Raw genomic sequence first — 23,668 nt, 5'->3', positions numbered from 1 at the left:
TGCTCTGGCCATTCAGCCGCAAACCATTTTCAATTTTTTTGCCAATTAATTTTCCAAAAACAATTATCCAAAGAATCTCTTATTAATCAGATAATAATAATGAAAAAAAAAAGAAAAAAAGAAAAAAGGCATCCGTGTTGTTTTGGTACGTGGAATTGCACACACAAAACCACACGTACATAGAAAGTTTGTATTTAAAATTAAAATCATTAAAATGCCAATTGTCACAGAGCCTTGCAATTCCACCCAACCCAAAACCCTATCCTTGCCACCTAGGCCTCCTCCGCCCACTTGATTGGTTGGCCTCTGTATTGCTCTTACCACTTCCCCCCCCACCACCCTTCTACACTCTCTCTAGACTGCCCCTCTTTCTTTCTCTCTTTGCAATTCCAAAACGGGAATGTGATGTGAGCTTGCATAATTGGAAGGACCTATTAAGACCTATGATTACTCTCAAAACTGTCTTCACCCTCCACACCAATATAACACTGTAAATCCATCCACCCATCCCCACCATTGCGGAAATTTCAGAGCAAAGCAACCATCTTTGAGCAAATTGGATTGAACCCAAAAAACCCAAAAAAAAAAAAATTTCCAGAAAGATGAGCTGCTTGAATCTGAGCACATGGGTTCAAATCCAAACCTGCTCAATGTTCAACCAAGCAGGCAGATCCAGATCCCAATCTTTCAGCCTCGTCCACCCACTGAAGACCAACATGCCCGTTTCATTTGCACCCCCAAAACGACGTCGGTCCACCTCCCCTTTCTCCGTCTCTGCAATTCTCACCAAGCAACAGACCCTCAAAGAAGAAGAATCAGCAAAACCCAGTTTTAATTTCAAGTCCTACATGCTCCAAACTGCCGACTCGGTCAACCAAGCCTTAGACGCCGCCGTTCCGCTCCGAGACCCGGCCATGATCCACGAGGCCATGCGCTACTCTCTGTTGGCCGGAGGCAAGCGTGTCCGGCCGGTCCTCTGCCTCGCCGCCTGCGAGCTCGTCGGCGGGTCCCATTCGCAGGCCATGCCGGCGGCGTGCGCCGTCGAGATGATCCACACCATGTCGTTGATCCACGACGACTTGCCGTGTATGGACAACGACGACCTCCGCCGCGGAAAACCTACAAACCACAAGGTCTTCGGGGAGGACGTCGCCGTTTTGGCCGGCGACGCCCTCTTGGCCTTCGCTTTCGAGCACGTCGCCGTGAACACAGTCGGCGTCTCGCCTGAGAGAATCATCAGAGCAGTTGAGGAACTGGCGAAGTCAATCGGGGCTGAAGGGCTCGTGGCGGGTCAAGTGGTGGATTTAAACTCAGAGGGCTTGGCCGATGTGGGGCTGGAGCAGCTCGAATATATCCACCTCCACAAAACCGCAGCTTTGCTCGAGTGTTCGGTGGTTCTGGGCTCCATTTTGGGAGGCGGGTCGGATTCAGAAACCGAAAAGCTCCGGACTTTTGCGAGGTACATTGGGTTGCTGTTTCAGGTCGTCGACGACATTCTTGATGTGACCAAGTCTTCACAGGAATTGGGCAAAACGGCAGGGAAGGACTTGTTGGCTGATAAGATCACGTACCCCAAGCTATTGGGGATTCAGAAATCTAGGGAGTTTGCTGAGAAGCTCATTAAGGACGCCAAGGAACAGCTCTCTGGTTTCGATCTTGAAAAGGCTGCGCCTTTAATTGCTCTGGCTAATTACATTGCTTACAGGGAAAACTAAAGAACCCTTTTGTTGTAATTTTAAAGTCGTTTATTTTTCAGAATTAAAATCTCTGAAAGTTGGTTCAATTTTAAAAAAGAAAGAAAGTAGAGCTTAGTATTTAATTCATGTTGTGTTGGAGAAAAAGGATGAGTGTAGCAGGTGAGATTTGTGTCACAGTTAGCATATCATCCTTCCACAGGGTTGGGTCAAAGTATACATTTTTTTAAAATACTTTTTTTTGCATGAATCTGTGTACTTTTCTTTCTTTGTTCAATCTGAAATTGATATTTGGGCATCTTCTTGGTACAATGTAGTTGCAATGAGAAGCCGATGGACGGCATCGTCTTGGTTCAACAAATTAAATTGCAATGATTGCTGCAGACGCTGTTGTAGTGTTTCCGTCTTTCAGTACAAGGTTGCTTGCTACTCTGCTTTTTTCTGAATTTTGCGATTTCAATTGTACCCGCAAACTTTTGGTAGAGTGTTACAGATTTCAACTTTGGGCCAGTCCATGCCGATGATGTATCCATAAACCATAAAATTTCCATTTATTTTCTATGGGTCTTTCTATTTGTCCAACCAGGACTTGCCCAAGGTGCTTAAGCTGGTTCATCACCTTGATTGAGTACACTGGAATGTTTTCTTTTTGGGTCAAATGTATACTGAATGTTTGAGGACATGGATTCTAAATAAGAATGGAATACATGGAAAGAATTAGAGGATTAGATAGGAAGAATCCGAATTTGGTAATGTATGTAATTGGTATCATTCATTGTTTTGGAGAAGCAACATTCTGTAAGAACATCCATCCTTTCTTTCTTTTCTTTTTTTTATTATTTTTTTTTTCCAACTTACTTTAAGTCTAAGCCATGCAATGAATCACATTTGGTGCCCATAACTCACTATCCACGGTATGTTGAAATAAGAATTGAATGCCAACTTTCAAATTTGATCAAGTTGAATGATTAAAATGGATTAGTCATGCAAATGATCCACTAATGTAGTGGTTTGAAGCAATTGCTCCTTTCATGAAAAGTCTTAGGTTCGAGTCTTAGCATCCGTATAGTGTGTGTGAGTTTAATATATTATCGCCCCTCTCAATAAGAAAGGTCATTAAAAAAAATTGGATTAGCCATGAAGAAAACTATTCCCTCAAATCCCCACAAAATAGTAGAATTCAAAGGGATAAGTTTCTAATTCATCTTCTACCTTTAACTTGGACAAAATTTGGAAGTTGAGCTCTATTCCGTTTTCAAAGTGCCTTGAAAATATTGAGCTATCTTATATAATCAAATCCTAAGCACCAACCATAACCTATAATTTTGTTTGGAGAAGGAATTTTGATTAGACTAGATTAGTAAAGCATTGTCCTGCCTTTGATGCAGTGTGTGATTGGATTATTGTCCAATTCAATTCTAATAATTCAGCCATATTTTTATAGGATACATGGTTTAATTTTTTGCTTAAGAATTTATGGTTAAATGAAATTATTCAATAATTTTAACAAAACAATATAGTTGGATGTCTATAATAAAGCACACATAACATAACACTACATTAAGAGTCGACATGCATTTTTGTCTCTCCAGGAAGTGTCCTGACTTTTCAACTTGCAGACCATAGAAGTCATGGTCAAAGCCATCAAGAGTCGACATGCCTTGTCCCCCCGTACATGTATTTTAATTTGATATATCTCTCCCTCTTATCCCAAGACACGTCTTCATTCATAAAATCCTCGACTCTTCCTTCCTACCCATTTCTATAAATTCCATTACACAATGTTAATTTCTGCCACTCTCATTGTCATTCCCACACATACACTTCCATTAAGCCATAACTCACAAACTTTGTTTCCTTTTCTACAACTCAAAAAAATAAAAATAAAAACTTTTCTCTATACATACTATTTCATTAGTGAGATGCAGGATTGTTAGGTGAAATGGCATTGGTTAGACTTGGACTTTAGAAAATAATTTGACCCTCTCAACCTTTGAATATGGGAATGTTCAATTAAATCCAGTAACCATTTACCATTGCATAATGCAATGCATCGCATATGAGCTACTTGATTGACAAGCTAAGGAAAAAAAACAAAAACAAAAAGTCGACACAAATATTCGTCTCGCTTTTCGGCCTTTTGCTTTTAAGCTCTTCTCTCTTTTGCTTTTATTTATTTTCAGGTATTAGCGTATGTTTTGTTCCTTAAAGACAACATTAGTTATAAGCGGAGTCGAATCTTGTACTGGGTAGTTAGGGAAGCTAGTATTCTTCGTTATTGACGACATGGTGTGCTCACCGCTTTCCCATTTCCTCTCCCTTTCCTCTCCCTTTCCGTCTCTGTAATTTATCTCATCAAATCACCTTAAACCCTTCATTTCCAAACCAAATATCTTCTCTCATCTCCATTTCTTTAGTTTATTGGTGGTTGTGTAAGTGTTCGTCTTTATAATATCTTTTGTATTGCTCAGGATCATTGATTTCTGGGTTGTGTCAAGATTTGGCCTTTGGCTGGTTGTGTTGGGTTTTGCTTGGATTCTGGGAATCTTGCTTTTTGTGGACGATTGTAGTGAGAGAGTAAAGTTCCATCTTATCTTTGACTTCAAGCTGAGTTGCAGGTAATCTGATCTTATTAAGTTAAGTGCTACAGTTAGCAAAATCATAAAATTTCACATTTTGATTACAGAAATTTCATGAGGGTTTTACTTTACCAAGTGAAATATAGCTCTTGGGTGCTTAGGATCTAACCAAAGTCCAAGTCTTTGGGTCATTTTTGGTTCTTCAACCTACTCATCGACTGGATTTGACTGGATTTCGTAACTTTCCCAGTATTCTTTGCATTTAGAGGACTTGGTTAGCTGCATTTTCAAGGCTTTGCTAGATTTAAGATCTTTTGAGCTTCTTCCAAATTCATTCAAGATAAGAAAGAGGAAAAGGAATTATCTTTTTTTGTTAGTTAGCCATAGTTTGTTTTTCGGGAAATATCTGGACGCAAATGATGGGAGCAAAATCCAGTAAAAACAAGGGTGTCGATGGCCAAGCACAATCATCATCACCACCACCACCACCACCACCACCACAATCCCTTGAAATCAATACCAATTCCCAGGACACAGCCGATTTGAGCTCGTACGAGGCAGCCTGTAAACATGACCCGGCCTTACAATCATTTGATGCCACTCTCCGACAGCGCACTAGCCGTGTCATCACCTCACTTTCCACTGGACTCGAAGTTCGGTCCCTATCTCTTGACTCACTCAAAGAGGTTACTGATTGCTTGCTTGAAATGAACCAGGAAGTGGTCAAAGTCATTCTAGAATGCAAGAAGGATATATGGAACAGTAAAGAAATGTTCTCTCTTGTGGAGGAATACTTTGAGAACAGTCTTCAAACGATGGACTTCTGTACTGCCCTTGAGCAATGTCTCAAGCGCGCTCTGAATAACCAGCTGATAATTCAAGCTGCAGTTAGACAGTTTCAGGAAGAAGTAGAAGCTGGAGCTGAAGGGAAGAGGTGTGAGAGGACCTTACAAGAATTGAGGGCATTTAAGGCAGCTGGGGACCCTTTCACGGACGAATTCTTTATACTGTTTCAGTCAGTTTATAAGCAACAGGCATCGATGTTTGAGAAACTGCAACTTCGTAAGAGAAAACTTGATAAGAAGTTGAAATCAGTCAAAGCTTGGAGGAGAGTGTCAAATGTTATTTTTGTTGCCGGTTTCGTCTCTGTATTGGTTTTTTCTGTGGTGGCAGCTGCTATTGCTGCACCACCGCTTGTAACAGCCTTGGCAGGAGCATTGGCTGTTCCAATAGGTTCAATTGGAAAGTGGTGTAATTTGCTCTGGAATCGTTATGAGAGGACACTGAAGGGGCAGAGGGAGATAATCAGCTCAATGCAGATTGGGACTTATGTTACAATGAAGGACCTGGACAACATCCGGGTGCTTGTTGACAAATGGGAAATTCAGATTGAGTCACTGTTGCAGACTGCTGGTTTTGCTCTTAGAGAAGAGGACACTGTGAAGCTAGTGATAGATGAGATCAAGAAAAAGCTGGAAATGTTTGTGGAAACCATTGATAATTTAAGCCAACATGCTGATAAGTGTAGCCGGAATATAAGGAGGGCGAGGACAGTGATTTTGCAGAGAATAATTAGGCATCCCGACAAATGAGAAGCCTTTTGGTATGTTTTTCTGATCAGTGTTCTCTGGCTGGTCACCCAGCTAAAGCAACTCTTCACCTTGGATCAATGTCTTTGATTTGGCCTTTGTTAGAAGAAAAAAAAGGGTAGATTTAATTGTTTCTACTGGTCGAAAGAGTTCATTGTTAAGCAGGATTATACTAAATGTGTTTACATTTTCAGAGTATGCTTCAATCAAAAGGATTACTTACTTTTGACTTTGACTGTTTCATCTGGTTTCTTATTGCAAAATGTTCTAGAATTTTTTGCTTTCCTTGCTGCTTAATGCTGTTATAGAGAAACATGATTGGATGATAATGAAGTTAACTGCCGCACTCCAGTAGGTTGTTGGTCATACATTGGAGGGTGAATCTAGGAAAAGTGTTGTGTATTTCTGTAAAAGAAAGAGCATTCCAGTGGATGCAAATTAGTCAGGAAGGTGTCCTATTCCAATAGTGAATTGCTGATCTACAGTCATTGCGAGGAGGATGCAATAGATATTCTGTTTCTTTTGGTGTAAAGTTCACCATTTACCTAAATGTTTCATTTTGATCCTTATGTTTGTAATTTGAACAAAATTAACCCTGTAGTTGTGAATGGTTTAAATTTGGTCTTTCCGACCATATCCATTTAATGCCATTAATCGAAAAGTGGACATGTACCCAGCACATGAATGAAGGGTAAATCAATGTTGTTTTCATGTTTTTTTTTAGGGGTTGAAACAGAAAGTAGTGGGAAACAATGGGCACGTCATTTTTTTTCTTCTTCATTTTATATGGGCAAGGGCCTCTTCGTTTTTGCTGATGCAGTGGCAAAAAATAAAGGGCGCTTTTGTTTCCAGTGTCATGCATTGTAGGTGGTTTTTGCATCCCCTGAATGTGTTGGATGGGTATAGCAGACCTTTTCTTGCTGGTGCTATTCTGTTTCTTTGATGATTTGATGTTATTTGCTAGCTGTTGATGGTGGAAGTTATGCTGTTCCTTATTTGATTGTTGCTAAAGGATCTCTTTTGAGACTAATTATATAGTTTGTGTGTCAGCGCATTGCGCTCCCCTCTCACAAGAGTGGTGGCTTCACTATGTAGTTGATCCCGCCACATTCTTGTTTTGTGAGAGGGTGGTAGCATATGCCTAGCACGCGAAAATTTCCTTTCATTTATATGGAATCTCAGCAATTGTTGGATCTTTCGAGTTTTCTGACCTCCTCATTCTCCATTTCGGAACTAGAACTATTTGGACTTTGAAGCCCCCTTTCTTCACTCTCTGTTTAAGAATATTTGTCCACATCGGTGTCTACATATTTTGATATATTTCTTTTACTTGCTTCTCTATGATATAGAGATTGTTCATCTTCAGTCTGATATGTATCGGCCTAATGGATCCAACGGCTGAAGACATACAAAGTATGAAGTGTGGAATATGAAAGGGCTCAGTCAAGAGGCCGAGAAAGGCATGCATTCTTGATAGGAAGAAAATTGTTGAATGATTTTTGCTTCAGTTGTTTTTTATCTGGTTTGTTGTATGAAATTTTTGGGGATACTCAACTGTTACATGGTGAAATGATGTAAAAACATGAAAACGTGAATGTATTTCTTTAATTACTATCTTGGAAACATCTTGAAATGATGATTTGTTGGGTTGGGAGTGTTGCAGAAAATGAGGGATTGGTAGGCATGCACTAGATATATGCTTACGAGTCTATCGCAGCAATATTGAAATTAAGAACTCTTCTTCTACTACGTTACATTTTTTAAGCCCTAAAACTGGAGCCTTGATCCTGGTCGAAGGCCAAAAGTCACAATGTCATCATGCTGTATGATTGTACCAGGTTAAGATGGTACTTGATTCTCATCAAAACGGTAAATGATACTGCTCACTCATGATCAAGATTTACTAAGTTGAGTGGATCAGCTTTACCATGAGTATGAAACGAGCTGTAAACTTACGAATGTTTTGAGTTAGAATTCTCTCCATTGTTAAGTTTATGTGTTGTGGTGGTTTGTGGTTTGTGGTTTGCATGTATCCAAACTTTATTATTATAAAGTCTTGTACTGTGCAAAGGATCTACTAGTGTAGTGGTTTGAAGTACCCTCAGGCAAGGTTCTGGATTCGAATCCTAACATCCGTGTTGTATGTGTGAGTTTAATATACTCTCGCTCCTTTTAATAGGAAATGTCCTTAAAAAAAAAAAAAGTCTTGTACTGTATGAAAGATTAAGTTACCCAAAACATTGTAACATTGTTTTTACCGAAAAACTTGCAAAAAAGGCAAAAAAGAGATTGTTTACTGAAAATTTTTCCGCATTTTTTTTGTCGAGAAAATGACTCGTATATTCTTGACCCATTTTCACAAATTTGCTACAATAGAAATCACTTCTCAACTGACTATCAGCGACACAAAAAAGCGCGAGGACTGAACGCATAGCTTCTATGCGCGGTTTCTATAACCTCCATGGATTTCTCAAACGCCTCGCAGCTTTCACGGCCATCCATGATCATCAATGTCCAAAGAGTTCCATCACCATCCATTCACTCAACCGAATCAAACAAAACGAACCCAGTAAGCCAATTACCAGAAAAACCACCAAGAAGCACTTCAAATCCAGTAAAAAGCAAGAAGATGCAGACCCAAAGATTTATATGAGAGAAACCATTGGAAACATATACAAAATTCTCAAATATTCAACATGGGATTCTGCTCAGGACCAATTACAGAGGCTGCCCATAAGATGGGACTCTTACACAGTGAGCCAGGTGCTCAAAACCCATCCCCCAATGGAAAAAGCCTGGCTTTTTTTCAACTGGGTTGCTGGGATTCGAGGGTTTAAGCACGACCACTTCACGTACACAACAATGCTGGACATTTTTGGAGAGGCGGGGAGGGTTTCGTCCATGACCCATGTTTTCAAGCAAATGCAAGAGAAGGACATAAGGATTGATGCTTTTACTTACACTTCGCTGATGCATTGGCTTTCTAGTGCTGGGGATGTTGATGGGGCTCTGAAGGTTTGGGAGGAGATGAGAGCTCAGGGCTGTGTTCCTACTGTTGTTTCTTACACTGCTTATATGAAGGTCCTTTTTAATGATAACAGAGTGAAGGAGGCTGCTGATGTTTACAAGGAAATGCTTCAATCTGGGTGCTCTCCAACTTGTCATACCTACACTGTCTTAATGGAATACCTCATTGGTTCAGGTGAGCCCAACTCAACTTTGCATACCCAGTGCCATCCGTTTGTTTGTTGTAATGTCTGAATGGGCCATTGTTAAATTGTTTGATGTTGGGCATGTTTTATATGTTAGTTGAAGCAAATATACACTGCAAGTTACCACTTTTGTTCATTGGGTTGCACTAATTTCTCTTCCCACTGGCTGTTCTTTATCAACAGAACCTAAGACTTTTTGTTTTTGGTTGTGTCCTCCCAATGATTTTTGCTATAATTTGACAGTCGGTAATCTTTGTGGTTGCTTTCCTTTTCCCTCCCAGTGTTGCAGATGATGTGTAAGCAATAATCGTATTAAGGAAAGATATCATGTTTCATTAACTTGCATATTAATATTAATGGTTCCGAAATGGACTCGTCTTGTATAATTTCTATGCATAATGCACTTTTGGTGGGATCTTGGGCAAACTGGTTCATTTTTACTATGTTCCTCTCCTGCCTCTCCAAAGCTTAAGATAATCAAATTACTCTATTTGTGTTGGGTTTTCAGGCAAATGCAAAGAGGCACTTGAGATTTTTGGCAAAATGCAAGATGCTGGAGTACAACCTGATAAAGCGGCCTGCAATATTTTAATTGAGAATTTGTGCAAAGTGGGAGAGACATGGACAATGAACCAAGTCCTTTGGTTTATGAAAGAACATCGCCTTGCCCTTCGTTACCCTGTATTTCTAGAGGCAATCAGAACTTTAAAAATTGCTGGGGTGAGTGATTCCCTCCTCAGGCAAGTTCATCCTCACTTTTCCATTGAATCTGGGAATCAGGAGACAGGTGAGCTTAGAGCAACTGCTGCTGATGCTCCTTCAACAATGGATGAATGGCTTGTACTGATTCTCTTAAAAAAGGAAAATCTTGTTGCCATAGACCACTTACTCGCTGGAAATGAAGGTAAGAATATAAAATTGAATTCTGCAATCATCTCAACCATCATTGAGGTAAATTGTGGACTTTGCAGACCAGATGGTGCTTTGCTGGCTTTTGAATATAGTGTGAAAATGGGTATCATCGTTGAGAGAAATGCCTATCTTTCTTTAATAGGAGCTTTGATCAGATTAAGTTCATTTCCAAAGGTGGTAGAGATTGTTGTGGAGATGATTAGGGCTGGGTATTCTCCTGGAACATACCTAAGTGCACTTCTGATATATAGGCTTGGGCGTGCTAGAAGGACCAATTGTGCTGCAAAAGTCTTTAATTTATTGCCTGATGATCACAAGTGCACTACAACTTACACTGCCTTGATGGGTGTTTACTTCTCTGCTGGTAGTGCTGATAGAGGACTTAAAATTTTTGATACGATGCGAGGGGAAGGGTTTCTTCCTTTCTTGGGAACATACAATGTTCTCTTAGCCGGTCTCCAAAAACTTGGTAGAGTTCGTGAAGCTGAAATGTATAGGAAGGAAAAGAAGAGTCTGCAGAGTGATGGTCCGTCTCAGAATGCTGTCCCTATTGATCAGAAGATCTGTGACTTTCTATTTGCTGGGGATGTGGTATCTTGATGCTATTTGGCACCCATGAGATTCCCCACATTGATGGTGCTGCAAATGCAATGCATTGCTGCTTAAGATAATATGTTCTAGATAGGGAAGCACTTCTCCTGTCAACCTGATGACTCTGTATATGATGGTGGCAAGATGCTGCAAATCGAAAATCCAGACTCTGGAAGAGCCATCACCACATGGGCTTCATATATCCGAATGCTTAGAAAGAAAGCTTTGCAACAGGATGCAAGGAAACTTTCGGAAAGAGCAGACTCAGTATTCAGTTTCTTGTAACCAAGTTCAATACATTTGCCTGGAAGTTCTGTTGATTAGCTCAGATGCCAAGCTGAAGGTTATGCTGTTGGTGTCGACGTGGGCTAGGGTTTATCGTTATTTAGACGTGATGTGGTCCACACACTCTGAGTTCCCTTGATGGGTACTTAACTTATAGGTAGATGAAGACTTAAGGCGTTGTAAACATGCTTAAATAAATAATTTATCATTGTTGACACCATTAATGATATGTACAATGGACCAAGCTTAAAAGACCTTTGTACAAAAACTCCTCCCAATTCACTCTCCTGTAATATTTTCAGTTGTGCATCCGACATTTTTGTCATGCTTCAAAAGGTTTTCTAGATTGATCTATATGTTTACTGCTTACACAGACAGACACGATAGAAGTTGCATTGTCTCGCACTCCCTGTGTGGTGTGGGTGTGTAAAGAATATCAGTAGGGTGGAATGAAGGCAAAGCCAAAAAAGAAAAAAGACAGAAATGAGATTTAGAACAAGAGGTCAATCATGCCAAGTGAGGTGACCCGTAAAACCAGCATTGCTTGCTGGCTTTGGTTGCTTAAACTTTGGCAAAACCTGCGAGAATAAACATGTATTGCCGGGAATATATGCTATCTTTAGACTATTTAGAAAAATGCATGGTCTCTCAATCATTGCTTTTCCTAGTTGATAAGGCAATGCTCAATTATTACTAATCTTAGGAGGCTCATGAGGTTCCTTGCATACTTTTATGTACAACTTACATGGTTAAGTGCAAATGAGAGAAAAGAATAAAGCATTTGTGTACTCTAAGATTGGATTCTTTTAAAATAATGTGTTGTTGTTGTTTGCCTTGCCTCAAGTTTTTTAAGCATTTGTCAACCACACCAGTCTATTTCATGACTACAATTCAGTCGGTAAAAGGGTATGGTATATTCTTCATAATTAAAAGAGTGATAACCAGTAAAAGCCTATTGGTTTTAGCTTTCGAGGAGCCTTTTTGTTATAATCCAAGTAATAGATAGTGTTTCTTCTATCCTCTAGTTACGTGGAAGGTTTATAGACATGGATATACATGGAGCATGACCATCACCAAGATGAAGGGCATCCTAGTTAGTCATCCCATTTGGTGGCTGTGACTGGAACCGACTCCAGTTTTGTCCAATAGAGTCTCACTCTTGGGAAGGACATTTGTCCCGAATATGTTGGACAGTTGTTCAATTTAATCAGTTTAGTTCTATATTATTGTTAAGTTCATCAAACGATTCGAGTCGTAGCACCAACGATTCGACTCAAGAGAAATCTCATTATCATACCAAAACATAGTACATTTTGGGGTTAATTTTTGTTTTTTTACCAATGAGGATATTGGTGTACCAAGTGGAGGAGAAAATGGCAATTCAATGTGAGGTTTGCTCGAGAAAGGATAACAAACTAAAGCAGAGAGCATCAAATCCTCTAAAATTATTATCGAATAAAAGCTGCAAAAATGTACAACTATGTTTCTTCTAGTACTCAGATTTTCATTTGGGTCCATATCAAGCCAAGAATCTCATTATCCATTCAAACTTATTTGAATTGTCCAAGATCAAACCAGTTACCAGATTGAAGAGAGAGTTCTATGCTGCTCATGACTCATATGCAGCTCAGAATTCGTGGATAGCTTTGTGTCACCATAAATTTATAAATAAATAAAAACTACTGAAAATAACAAACAAATTTTTTTGTTGGGAAAAAATTAAGTCTAACATTAATTTAGGTATTGAAAATAATTAACAGCTGTTAGGTCTAGTGGGCAAACATGATTACGAACTTTGATGAAGCTAATCAAACTTTATTTATTTTTTTGAATAAACTAACCAAATATTTTAGCAGCATTTTATTTGGTCACACACGCAATTGCATGGTTTGAGTGAGTGATGATGATAAGGATGTAAAGATTAAAATAAACAGCTTTTAATGCAACTCGTGGTTAATAATACGCAATTGCATAATTTAATTTGTATTGACCAAATACAAATATGTCATTGTTTTTCTTGGATTATTAGGCACATGTATTAATTAGTAGTGTAATTGAGATTAATTATTAAAATTAATTAAAATGGTTTCCTAAATCGTGCAGAGTATATAATGCACCGAACTCCTAGTCATTTTAATGAGGATTTGGATGGATGCATTGCAGTTTAATATGCAACATTCGAGCTTTGACCATGGAAATTGGAATGGTTTATTTGGATGGAGCCGTGCGCATGTTGATAATGTGATTAATGTGCAAACAAAAAAATAAAAGTTAAAAAAAATTTACAACAAACCAAAGGAAAGGAATTTAAGAATGCTACCTTTGTTGGAGCGGAAAATTTCGGATCTTCCAATAAGTAATTTTGTATTAAATGTTGAGAAGTCAGACACCATCTTCAATTGACACCAATAATAGAGCAGGGGGTACTTGTAAGAAGACACTTTGACGCCCAAGTCAGTAGGAGTTCAAAAAATTGCATGAGTAAGCCACTTATCCATGTATCCCTTCTTTTTCCTCTCTCAAGATCTTGGGTTAATTGGCCTTTTATAGGTTTTCTAGGTTGTGGAGTCTTAGGGTCCGAGTCCCATATTCCTCATTTATCTCCATGTTCCAAGATAATGGATAACAAGTTGCTTGATTGTCTCCACTCCCACAGTTTAGGATGCATGGATAAGTGGCTTATTGCTTGAGGAGTAATTTTCGCTCCCACACCATTTGTAGATAAAACCAAGCGAGCAAAACACGATATGGTCAAACTTAATTTAGGGATTTGAATTGACTGAGTTATATTTACCGAACCCAACGATAAAGGGTAAAATTTCACAATTTGAAAAGCATTATTTTGTGTGACGATATTACCACATATTTTTCATCATCATTCACCTCCAAGCAAAGGAATGGCCCAACAAGAACAATTACATTTGAGGAAGAAAAAAAAATTTGATTTGGGATGAAATAAATCACCCGCTTAATCTAAATAGAATCATCCAAAAACTAGAGTAATAAAGTAAAAATTAATGTAAGTTTGTTGGGATTTAAAATCAGCATCTGTAATCAACCAAAGAATACGACTTATAGCATTACTAATCACCAACTTAATCCTAGTACACCTTTTGAACTAATCCAACCTTGTCAGTCTTAGCATCCCTTTGGACCAAAACAACAACCTCAACTTCCTCAACTTAAATTCATTGCCAAAAACCTTTGTCTCTATCTCTCTCGTTTTTGTTTTTTGTTTTTTTAAACGAAGGCTATGACCCACAAAAAAAAAAAAAAAAAAAAAAAAGATATGAACAAAAGGCTTGGTCCTTAAACGCCTATTTGGCGCCACGTTTGCGTGAACGTTTTGTAAATTCTATTTGTACCTGTTCTAATATCTCCAGAAAATATGAGCTGTGCCATCCAACTTTCTCGGGCAGAGGAAAGAAGTAGTTCACAATCGCATGCGGCCGACCCTATTATTAGGTCATGCCGCTCAAGGATAACGATAGGTCTATACTCGCCACGTGTCGATCACGTTACTCCAGCACACGAAGTCCACCTGAACATAAGTCAACATCAAGCAGCTAACTCAACTTTCATCTAATCATGCAGTAGGCAGTTGAAATTGTTACGTTGCGGTGAGCTTGACCGCACACGTGGACGGTGATGAGCTCACCAACTTAAATGATCTTTTCTCTCGTGAAACCGGCCCCGGGTCCCCGCGTACGAGAAATTGAAAATGCGAGAACTAATAAAACGAATATGCCCCGAAAGTAAGGCATACGTTCATTTGTAGATCGTTGAGAACCGTGCAACGCGGAATTTCTCCCCTATTTCTGTTTGTAAATATCGCGAGGGTTTTCAAAGTATCGTGGTCGTCCTGTTAATTGGGACACCTATATAAAGGAACAGAGGCCTCCATTGTTGATGCGCTCAAAACCAGTACAAAGCTTTCAAGCTCTCTCTCTCTCTCCTAATCAAACAGAAAGCCTCGGCGATTCTCGCTCTTTGATTTATATGATGGCGTTCAAGAAAACCCTAGCCCAGCGCCTGTTCAATATCTCCAAGATCTCGCCCCAAACCCTCCGAAACTGCCGGATTTCTTCGTCGGCGGTTCATACCCGACCGGCTCCCAAGCCACGGGAAACAAGCATCGCACCCGACCCGGGAGACAATGTCATTTTCCGCCGCTTCCTCCACAAGAGATCGTCGCCGGCGACGTCTGAGAGGCCGGAGATGTGGTCCTTGCCGACTGGAGAAAACCTGATGCAGAAGCTCAGGGTCATGGCCATTGGCTCTGACCGAATTCGATTGGACTGTTTGGCTCCGCCGGAGCCCGAGCAGGAGAAGTCGCCGGCGGTGGGGTCAGGATGGACGGCGGAGGAAACAAGGAAGTTGCTGAGGGTGGCCCAGTTGGAGGCTGTGAAATCGAAGCTTCGAGAAGTCCAGAAAAGCTGGGTATCGTATCCGGAGTTTGTTCGGATATGCAAGGAGGGTTGTTCGGATCCGGATCTGGGTCTCGGGTTCGCCAAGTCGTTAGACGAAAATGGGTCCGTTATCGTGTTGGGAAACGCCGTTTGCTTGAGGCCTGAGCAGGTTAATTTCTGATTCATTAATCTTAATTTGATTTCGTTATTTGCTTAATTTAAAATTACCATTTTTGTTTTCTTGTTGGTTTTATATTTGTTTGGTGTTTCAGATAATTATTGATGGTCTTGGTCTGTTGGCCGAGAGGGTAGAAATAAAATTACGAGATTTTCCCATTTTAGTGATTGTTTGATTCTTTTCTTTTCCTTTTTTGTGATTTGGGAAATTCCGAAAACTGATATTATTTTATGATTATTTTGTTTGTTTTCTTCAACAGGCCAAATCTAAAACGTGAAAAGGGTTCCACGTTTCAGTTTCTACCGTGGCAGATTTTAATGTTCATGGGATTTAAATCCCTTTTCATACACTGTTTGAGGAGACTACAGTCAATTAAAAAACAAAGAAAAAAAGCAGAAGACATTTTTTTTTTTTTTTGGTGTGTGGGGTTGGGGTTTCGTGTTTGAAGGAACTAGAAACTTCAATAGGATTGAGGGTGGTTTTGTGCTAATCCTGTAGAAGGGTTTTAAAAAAAGAAAGTAAATTTAATACCTAGAGATTAGGATAATTAATTACTTGCCAAGTAAAGAGTAATGATATGTAGATTTGTGCCTTATCCTCAAAATTGAATAGCTTATTAGATGAGGAAATGGAAAAAATGAGGAGAGAGGGGGTGGATGTTTTCAGTCAAATGAAGAAAAAAAAAGGGTTCTCTTTTAGGGTGGTGGTATAGTGTTTTGCTGAGATATAGTTCTTGGATTTGTTTTAGTTGCTAACATGCACCTTCTATGCCATCTCTATCTTTTGCTCAGCTTGATTAACTCATTACTTATATTTTCTCTATTTCTTCAACAAAAATTTAGTCTTTTCTTTTGTTGTTTTAAAAACAATTGGCAGGTAGCAGAGCAAAAGCTTTTGTGTTATTTTCTTGATTATAGTTTAAGCTTTTTTTTTAGTCCAAAATTTTGATGATCTTAGGGCCAAGTTGTTGTTCCTTGTATGTGTTATATAGTTTGAGCATAAAAGTCCAAAGATTGATGGAAGATGTTAGCTTGTTAGGCTGAGCCTGCTTTTACCCAAACGTTTCGAACTGTTTGATTACTGCAGGTAGCCAAGGTCATCCAGGAACTAATTCCAATTCCAGGAGCTGCAGCAGCCAACCCAAACGACCCAAGAATCAGGGAATTGGAGGACATGGAGAGGCAGAAGTTCGAAATCGACAGGAAAGCCGAGTCCCTGGTTCGGAGGGAGCTCTGGTGTGGGCTTGCATATCTTGTTGTCCAAACAGCCGGGTTCATGAGGCTCACCTTCTGGGAACTCTCATGGGACGTCATGGAACCCATTTGCTTCTACGTTACTTCAATGTACTTCATGGCTGGCTATGCATTTTTCCTCAGGACCTCGAAAGAGCCCTCTTTCGAGGGATTTTTCCAGAGCAGGTTTCACGCGAAGCAGAAGCGCCTCATGAAGCTTCAGAACTTCGATGAGGGAAGGTACAATGAGCTCAGAAAAGCTTGTTATCCTTACTCGTCATCGTCTTCTTCAGAACTGCCCGCTTCAACTGCTTTTGACGGGCCAAAGAGTGTGCAGTTTGGTTCAATACACAGTTAAAATTACAGAGGCAACAGAAGAAGCAAACAAAAACGAAAATAACAATATGATTGAAAATGAAATCCCAATTTTGTTTTAACCCCCTCTTCCCCCCCTCCCCCAAGATTTAACTTTAGAATTTAGTCTCCGGCTTTCTGTAAACAATGATGTGGAGAGTGTGTAGGTTTGTAGTTTTATGATAATCAATTTACCCCCAAAAAAAGTCACTCTGATTCACAACTAGTCTATGTTCGTCTATGAAATTGTTGTAAAAAAACTATTACTTCATTTGTCTTTACCTGCGTAAGATTGAAGACGAAAAGATAAACAGCTGGAAATCACCAGACAACTTTAACATAAAGAAAAGTGAAAAAAAAGCTAAAGTGTCACTTTTTCTGTGGTGAAAAAAAATTACTTTTATATGTGAGGCTTCGGAAAAGAGATCCACTGTATATGAATAAATATGTATTATGTAGTTTCCAAGTTAGTGTCCTCTGATCTGAGATTACCTCATAGTCATTGAGAGAAGTCATTCAAATGAATCGGCTGCATGTGCTTCTACTAAATGGGTTTTTATAAAATAAATAAAAAAAGAAACAAAATTCCAAATTTTGGAGTCTCACTTTGCAGCAATTTCAGCACACCAATAAAGATCATCTGTCACCCCAATTAAAGGCTTCAAACCATGTTAAACAAAAAATGTATCACAATCACATAGTTCCCTTTCTAATTTATTCTAAATTGAACATTCACCGTCTAATATGATATCAGAACGAATAATTTATTGTCATGCCGAGTGATGTTACATGTTTCTATGTCATCTAGTACGTATTGTTCATGTATTAGACGTAAAAAATCTTGACTTTCTACCCTCAACACCAATTGCTTTTAGATGGGATAATGACATTCGAATAATCTTTCTTCTAAACAAACCTAATGACATGAGCAAATGAGTTGGAAGGCAGTTTGGGCACCACATGCAACAAAAGTGAATTGGTTTTGAATTGAAATCCCCGAAAATTTGGGTACTTGGTTCATACATGACAATGGCAGGTTTGAATTGGACAGGCCAAAGTCTTCAATCTCTTTTCACACCCCCCTTGCCTTGTTATTAGGTCTTTGATATGGGATGGCATCACATGCGAATGCATTGTCTGACGTGCCCATCCAGTCCCCAAGACACGTGTCAGGTCAAGGTTCATGGGTTCTCATCTTGATCTTGATGAAAGAAAAAAGAAAATAGCGGACCGCCAAGAAACCTCCAAGAAGCTGGGGCTCTATTGATCATGCTGTTAGTGGTCGGTATGGTAGGTGACAAAGTTTTGGACCCATTCACTTTGTTAATGTAACATGCATCCAAACCCACCTCAATCCTCAATCCTCAATCCTATCCAGTTCTTGGCCTTGTGCCAATTTTAATATTGTGATGCATTGCCTGCCACCGACCTAATGTTGCCTTGCCTACCAGCCATATGAAAATTAACATTTTAAATAATATGATTCTTCAGTTTATTCCCTTCTGTTTGATTTTAAAATGGGGTGGGGATTTTGGGATAATGGAATAGAATCATGGTTATCTTTACATGATCTATCCACAGTTGTCATGACATAGGCATGGGGCTGGCTGTGTAAGTTATGTTAGGCCATCTTTTTCCAATTAGTCCCTTAATTTATGATTGTATTTGTCTAGGATTTAAAATATTTAGTTTATTATACGTAACGATTCATTCTTTTTTAAAGACACAGTTCTATACGTGTACTTAAGTTTTTAAATTTGTATTTTTGTTGAGTTATTTTTTGTATATGTAAGTCAAATTGCGATTTGCATAATGTAGCCAAAGAGCAATTTATCCGCAATTTCCTATACGATTGTGATCCTTTTGTTTGTATTATTCTTTTTCTTCACATTATACACATTGAAATTATGTTGACCCAACCCTAAGGCTAAGAGAGAAGTAAGAAATTGTTTATGTGGTTGTGGTTGTGGTTGGGGGGCCAACCAAAGTTTCCGCGTGATGCACAACGAAAATAATGGTGATGTATCCTTAAATCATTGAGTCAATTTCGTACCAAGTTGACAATAATTTTCGTAGGGGTCTCTCTTTTGTATCATTCTTTGTTTGGCAGTTGTGAGAGGTTGTGCCGGCCCAGCTCTGCACTGCTCTTTGGTGCTTGTTTTGTGTGTGCGAGGATGGTCTTCCGTGCCGGCACTACTCTTCTGATTATTACTGTGGCTCTGTTTTCCGCCCCCTTTCGTGGGTTTGGACTGTTGGAATGAATTGACTCTTTCACAAGATACCTTTCAAAGTTCCAAGTGGGTTAAATTGACCAACCAAAAATTGAAATACATCATCAAGAATCAAGATGACCAAGAGTTCTTGATTTTAGATGTCACTTAAAAGCCTAGATTTCAGCCCATTTTTCAAAACATGCCTAGTCACATTTAGGCCCATCATTCACTGAAGATGTTTTGTAGAAGGTCTCAAAGCAAACCCTTAACGTATTGATGTGAGTTATTAGCCGAGATAGAGTGTTCGTTATTTTGCAACCCGAGTTGGATCCTTTTCTTTCGTATATTATAATAAGGAAAAATGCTAGATTTATCATATTTTTCATATCATATTGTGTATCACTTTTGTAATAGAGGTGGGCTCTATTGTATTAGTGGGCTCTACTTCTATTAGAAAGATGATACACAATGTGATAAGCCTAGCATTACCATATAATAAGAGCATTTATAGTGGTCATATGTAAAAGGGGGTGTATATCAGATTTACACCTGTCACATCTTGAAAGTGCTGCAATGGTTGTATGTATATGGTTGCACATTTACTCTTTCCACGGAAGATGCAAAATTAGATGCACAATTACATTTTTTTTTACACCTTTTGCTGGTGGGACCCACATAAAAAAAGAGGGAGATAAATTATGATTTTCTACATATATATGTTTATGTTGTTTGTAGGTCACCAAATTTAATTTTTGTAGGTCTATTTGTTTGGAAAAATAAAATAAACATAACACACACAAAATTAATTTTAAAAATTTAACACGAAAAAAAATTACAAAAAACCAAATATACATCTTTGAATTAACATCTTTCCCATTGAAACAAAAATCGCATTTATATCTCCCGAATATATAAAAAAATATAAAAATAATTTTACATCCCCCATTTTACACCTCCACGTTGTGAATGCTCTTACTAAGAGTAGTTGAAGAAGAAAAAGTAAACCTTTAAAGTCCTGATCAAGTCCAAAGTCCAAACTGACCTTGAATAAAAATTGATTTAGAATTGATCAAATGCTTGCATAATTCACACGTAAAGAGAAGTAGCTAGGGTATTGCATTAATACCCGTTAAAGGCCGAATAGCATGGTAAGCGTTGAGACGATTTGTTATGATCCAACCACACGTTTGCTACATGAACGCAATATGCTCTCATGATAATCATTCATTTACAAAAGCTTATACAACAAATATGACTCGACTTACCTCAAAGCCCACGTAAAAACAGAATTAGGGCATTTTTGCACAATTTCTCTTGCTCAAAATCTATGACAAATTGTTGGATGGATCCATATGGAATTTCAGGACATGCCTCTTATGAGGTACCAAATCCCTAACGTCCTCCTCAAAAAAATAACCTAAACTCGTGTAGTGTTGCAAAGCAATCAATTGAAATTTATGGTATAAAAGCAATATTCTACTTAATTTAATCTAAACTATGCAAAGGGGAATTTGAACTTGGTGCAGAATAGGGAGCACATCCATTCTAGCCAACTTAACTAAATTCATGTCTATTAATCCTATAATCAGTCCAAACCAAAGCTATCAATTGTATTAATTAATGGGACCAAAAACAAAACAAAAAGCGAAAAAGAAATGCATTCAATATACAACTACGACTACCATTGGCTTTTGATTGACTCAGATATTCCTTTGTAGATGCCAAAGCAGCCAAACCATTGAACCAATATTATTGTAACAAGTTGATACAACAACTTAGGACATCATCCGTCTTGGATTGGAGACTGGTAAATTAAGATCCTTTCACTACTTTACAAACACAAAGTAATCACACAACACCAATCTTAAGTATTTCCTCTCTCCGGCCTTATTTATTTTTCTAAACAATTAGCAAGACTTTAACAAAGTGAAAACTGAGAGCCGCTAAATCAAATGAAATGGTTATTTGAGACTTCATGACGCATTATCCTAACATCGATGCTTTCCGATACGAGAGTAGAATCCTTTCTTACCATTTATAAACTGAACCATTTTAGACACAATTGCAGCAAGGATTCATCTAACAACCTGGCAAATGATATGATCATATATATAACCTCAGCAGCATTCTATTTACTTACCTATCACAAACAATCAAAATACCAAAAAGTAATATAAAGAGGCCACTACTCTTACGAATTCCCATCAAAAGATTTTACTGATCAATCATGATTCATGAGAAACATAATCATATCAGGTATCAAAAAAGAAAAAGAAAAATCTAATGAGAGAACTGAACTTACCTGACCCCACCTTTTCACACACACCAAAAACCCTCATCTTTTACTTTTACCTCCATTGTAAATGTATACATTATTTTTTATTTTTTGTTCTTTATCAAAAGAAATGTATACATAATTAACTTAACTTTATAGACTCTTTTACAGAAAATCTAAAAAGGCAAGCCCCAACCCCACCCCACCAAAACTATCATACACTCTAACCCACACTATCAAAGCTCCTTGCCCTTCTTGTCATTCCCTCCCAACCCAGAAGAACAAGACCGGTCACCAGCCACAGACTTAACCTCGCCGCCACCGCCGCCGCCGGTCCTTCCCTTTTTATCAAAACCCAGATGAATTCTGACGTAAAAATTCAAAAAGGCCAAGAGAATCACCCCATTCAACACCGAATTGAACACCCATACCCCGATCCCATTGCACCCGCCTCTCATGAAATGTAGCATCAGAACGCCGACGTGGCACGCGACGTTGCAGCCCAGCAGCGCAATCTGGCAGTTCACGACGACCGGGAAGCAGGCGCTTGGCAGACCCACCGCCGTCCAGAACCTGTAGCCGTACACCACCGAGTACACGAGCGTCGTCAACAGTATCGCCAGAACCTGGATCGACTGAGAGAACTCCAGCCACAGGAACGATATCACGGTCAAGATCGAGTGGTTGAAGAGCTGGAAAGGGACGAGCTTACGACGTCGTAGGATCGTGAAGAATGTGCGGAGCATGTGGGGGAATCTGGAGAGGTAGTACATGTACGACCAGAAGAAGACCCGACCCGACGGGCGGGTCCCCAGCGGGAAGCATAGGAGCCACTGGAAAGGAGTTTTGGAGCGGCGCCAGAACCACCGGGTCTCGCGGATTTCGGCGGCGGAGGAAAGGGTGATGCCGGCGAAGATGGTGAAGGAGATTAGGGCCATGGCGAGGCTGTGGACGGCGGGTATGGGCCCGAGCGGGACGGGGCGACCCGACCGGTTTACGACGAGGAGGGAGAAGTGGAGGAGGAGGGAGAGGGTGAGGTAGACGGCGATGGCGGTGAAGAGGAAGGACCACGTAGAACCCCAGGAGTGGGCGTGGCTCCAGCGGAAGCCAACGATGGATGGGTGCTCCGAGAGCCAGAATGTTAGGGTCTGGATCACGGGTTGACCCGACATTGGTTCTGCCGGGTTGGGGACGGAGCAGACGGTGGAGGTGACGTGTCACGTCGTTTAGCGGGAAGGGAAACGACGGGAAACGGCCCTTCACGCTATGGCGGGTGGGTCTGGAGGCTCTGTCTCACATGGAGTCATTCATTCATTCGTTCACTCACATTTTTCTGGTTTTTTTTATTTTTTATTTTGGAAATTTTGGGTGGGGAATTTTAGGGGTTGTTTTAGTTTCTTGAGAGAGAGAGAGAGAAACGAGAGGCAGTAGTGTATGGTTATTAAATTAAGGGATGGAAATGAATCAAATGACTGGCGGGCATGAAGCCGAGAAGTAGTGTTGGAAATTTTGCAGTTTTGGAAGACACGTGGACGGGTTTGGTTGGACGTGTGTGTGTGTGTTGTGGTGGATACGGGGCTCCGACGTGTGCGAAAGACTAAACTAAGTCTTCGTCTTGGTGATACACTCAATGAGTCGTCCACACACGCATGTAATTTCTAACTATAGAGGTTTATGCGTCCTATAGTAAGCATAATACACATCAATAACTACAAATCAGTTATGCATTCACGCACAACTTACCTTAGCATAGCACATTTCTTTGATGATACACATCAACAACTACAAATCAGTTATGCATTCACGCGCAACTTACCCTAACACAACACATTTCTTGAATGATTTACGAGGAAATAGATAGACATATTTTTCTTTTGATTAATGCATGAGGGGGGGGACTCGAATTTTAAACCCCCAAGTAAAGATGATAAGAAGTAAATGTACATGTATTTATAGTTGGGAAGATATTTTTGAGATTGGTGTTGGGTTGGGGGTTATGGGGACCATTTTTACTTTTATGGTTCATATATTTATATGAGAGTGTGATTTTATTGATTGATGTTCATCACCGCCGTGATTTTGATGCTTTGTAAGGGCTTTCTTGGTTCAAAGGACATGTCAAAAGTTCGGGCAAATTAAACATCT

The 23,668-nt window shown here is 39.5% G+C and overlaps 5 protein-coding genes across 6 annotated transcripts; 4 read left to right on the top strand and 1 right to left on the bottom strand.

Moving 5' to 3' along the window:
* On the top strand, nt 169-2,003 carry LOC18769204 (geranylgeranyl pyrophosphate synthase, chloroplastic). Its single transcript, XM_007204314.2, has one exon. It carries the CDS (start codon nt 603-605, stop codon nt 1,713-1,715), a length of 1,113 nt encoding a protein of 370 aa, XP_007204376.1. The 5' UTR covers nt 169-602; the 3' UTR covers nt 1,716-2,003.
* On the top strand, nt 3,248-7,542 carry LOC18771340 (UPF0496 protein At2g18630). Of its 2 annotated transcripts, none has more exons than XM_020568318.1 (2): nt 3,248-5,876; nt 7,526-7,542. In XM_020568318.1, the coding sequence occupies exon 1, from the start codon at nt 4,690-4,692 to the stop codon at nt 5,863-5,865; it is 1,176 nt and encodes a 391-aa protein (XP_020423907.1). In that variant the 5' UTR covers nt 3,248-4,689; the 3' UTR covers nt 5,866-5,876; nt 7,526-7,542. The 2 variants fall into 2 exon arrangements, with proteins under 2 accessions (XP_020423907.1, XP_020423906.1); XM_020568317.1 differs by lacking the exon at nt 7,526-7,542 and adding an exon at nt 7,212-7,476.
* LOC18769202 (pentatricopeptide repeat-containing protein At2g01390) lies at nt 7,617-11,157 on the top strand. Its single transcript, XM_007204262.2, has 2 exons — nt 7,617-9,064; nt 9,583-11,157. The coding sequence occupies exons 1-2, from the start codon at nt 8,302-8,304 to the stop codon at nt 10,584-10,586; spliced, it is 1,767 nt and encodes a 588-aa protein (XP_007204324.2). The 5' UTR covers nt 7,617-8,301; the 3' UTR covers nt 10,587-11,157.
* Nucleotides 14,658-17,316, top strand: LOC18769359 (calcium uniporter protein 2, mitochondrial). The gene is made up of 2 exons (XM_007202057.2): nt 14,658-15,440; nt 16,536-17,316. Exons 1-2 carry the CDS (start codon nt 14,772-14,774, stop codon nt 17,037-17,039), a joined length of 1,173 nt encoding a protein of 390 aa, XP_007202119.1. The 5' UTR covers nt 14,658-14,771; the 3' UTR covers nt 17,040-17,316.
* On the bottom strand, nt 21,435-23,214 carry LOC18769597 (elongation of fatty acids protein 3-like). The gene has a single exon (XM_007202218.2). The coding sequence runs from the start codon at nt 22,693-22,695 to the stop codon at nt 21,760-21,762; it is 936 nt and encodes a 311-aa protein (XP_007202280.1). The 5' UTR covers nt 22,696-23,214; the 3' UTR covers nt 21,435-21,759.

The sequence above is a fragment of the Prunus persica genome, chromosome G7 (genome assembly GCF_000346465.2).
Source record: "Prunus persica cultivar Lovell chromosome G7, Prunus_persica_NCBIv2, whole genome shotgun sequence".
NCBI classification, from domain to species: domain Eukaryota; kingdom Viridiplantae; phylum Streptophyta; class Magnoliopsida; order Rosales; family Rosaceae; genus Prunus; species Prunus persica.
This window is presented reverse-complemented; position numbering and strand designations above follow the sequence as displayed.

Excerpts from the sequence above, each read along its gene's own strand:
- LOC18769204 (XM_007204314.2), top strand. The coding sequence starts at position 603 with ATGAGCTGCTTGAATCTGAGCACATGGGTTCAAATCCAAACCTGCTCA.
- LOC18771340 (XM_020568318.1), top strand. The coding sequence starts at position 4,690 with ATGATGGGAGCAAAATCCAGTAAAAACAAGGGTGTCGATGGCCAAGCA.
- LOC18769202 (XM_007204262.2), top strand. The coding sequence starts at position 8,302 with ATGCGCGGTTTCTATAACCTCCATGGATTTCTCAAACGCCTCGCAGCT. Across the intron at positions 9,065-9,582 it reads GGAATACCTCATTGGTTCAG|GCAAATGCAAAGAGGCACTT; the intron begins GTGAGCCCAACT and ends TTGGGTTTTCAG.
- LOC18769359 (XM_007202057.2), top strand. The coding sequence starts at position 14,772 with ATGCGCTCAAAACCAGTACAAAGCTTTCAAGCTCTCTCTCTCTCTCCT. Across the intron at positions 15,441-16,535 it reads TTTGCTTGAGGCCTGAGCAG|GTAGCCAAGGTCATCCAGGA; the intron begins GTTAATTTCTGA and ends TGATTACTGCAG.
- LOC18769597 (XM_007202218.2), bottom strand. The coding sequence starts at position 22,695 with ATGTCGGGTCAACCCGTGATCCAGACCCTAACATTCTGGCTCTCGGAG.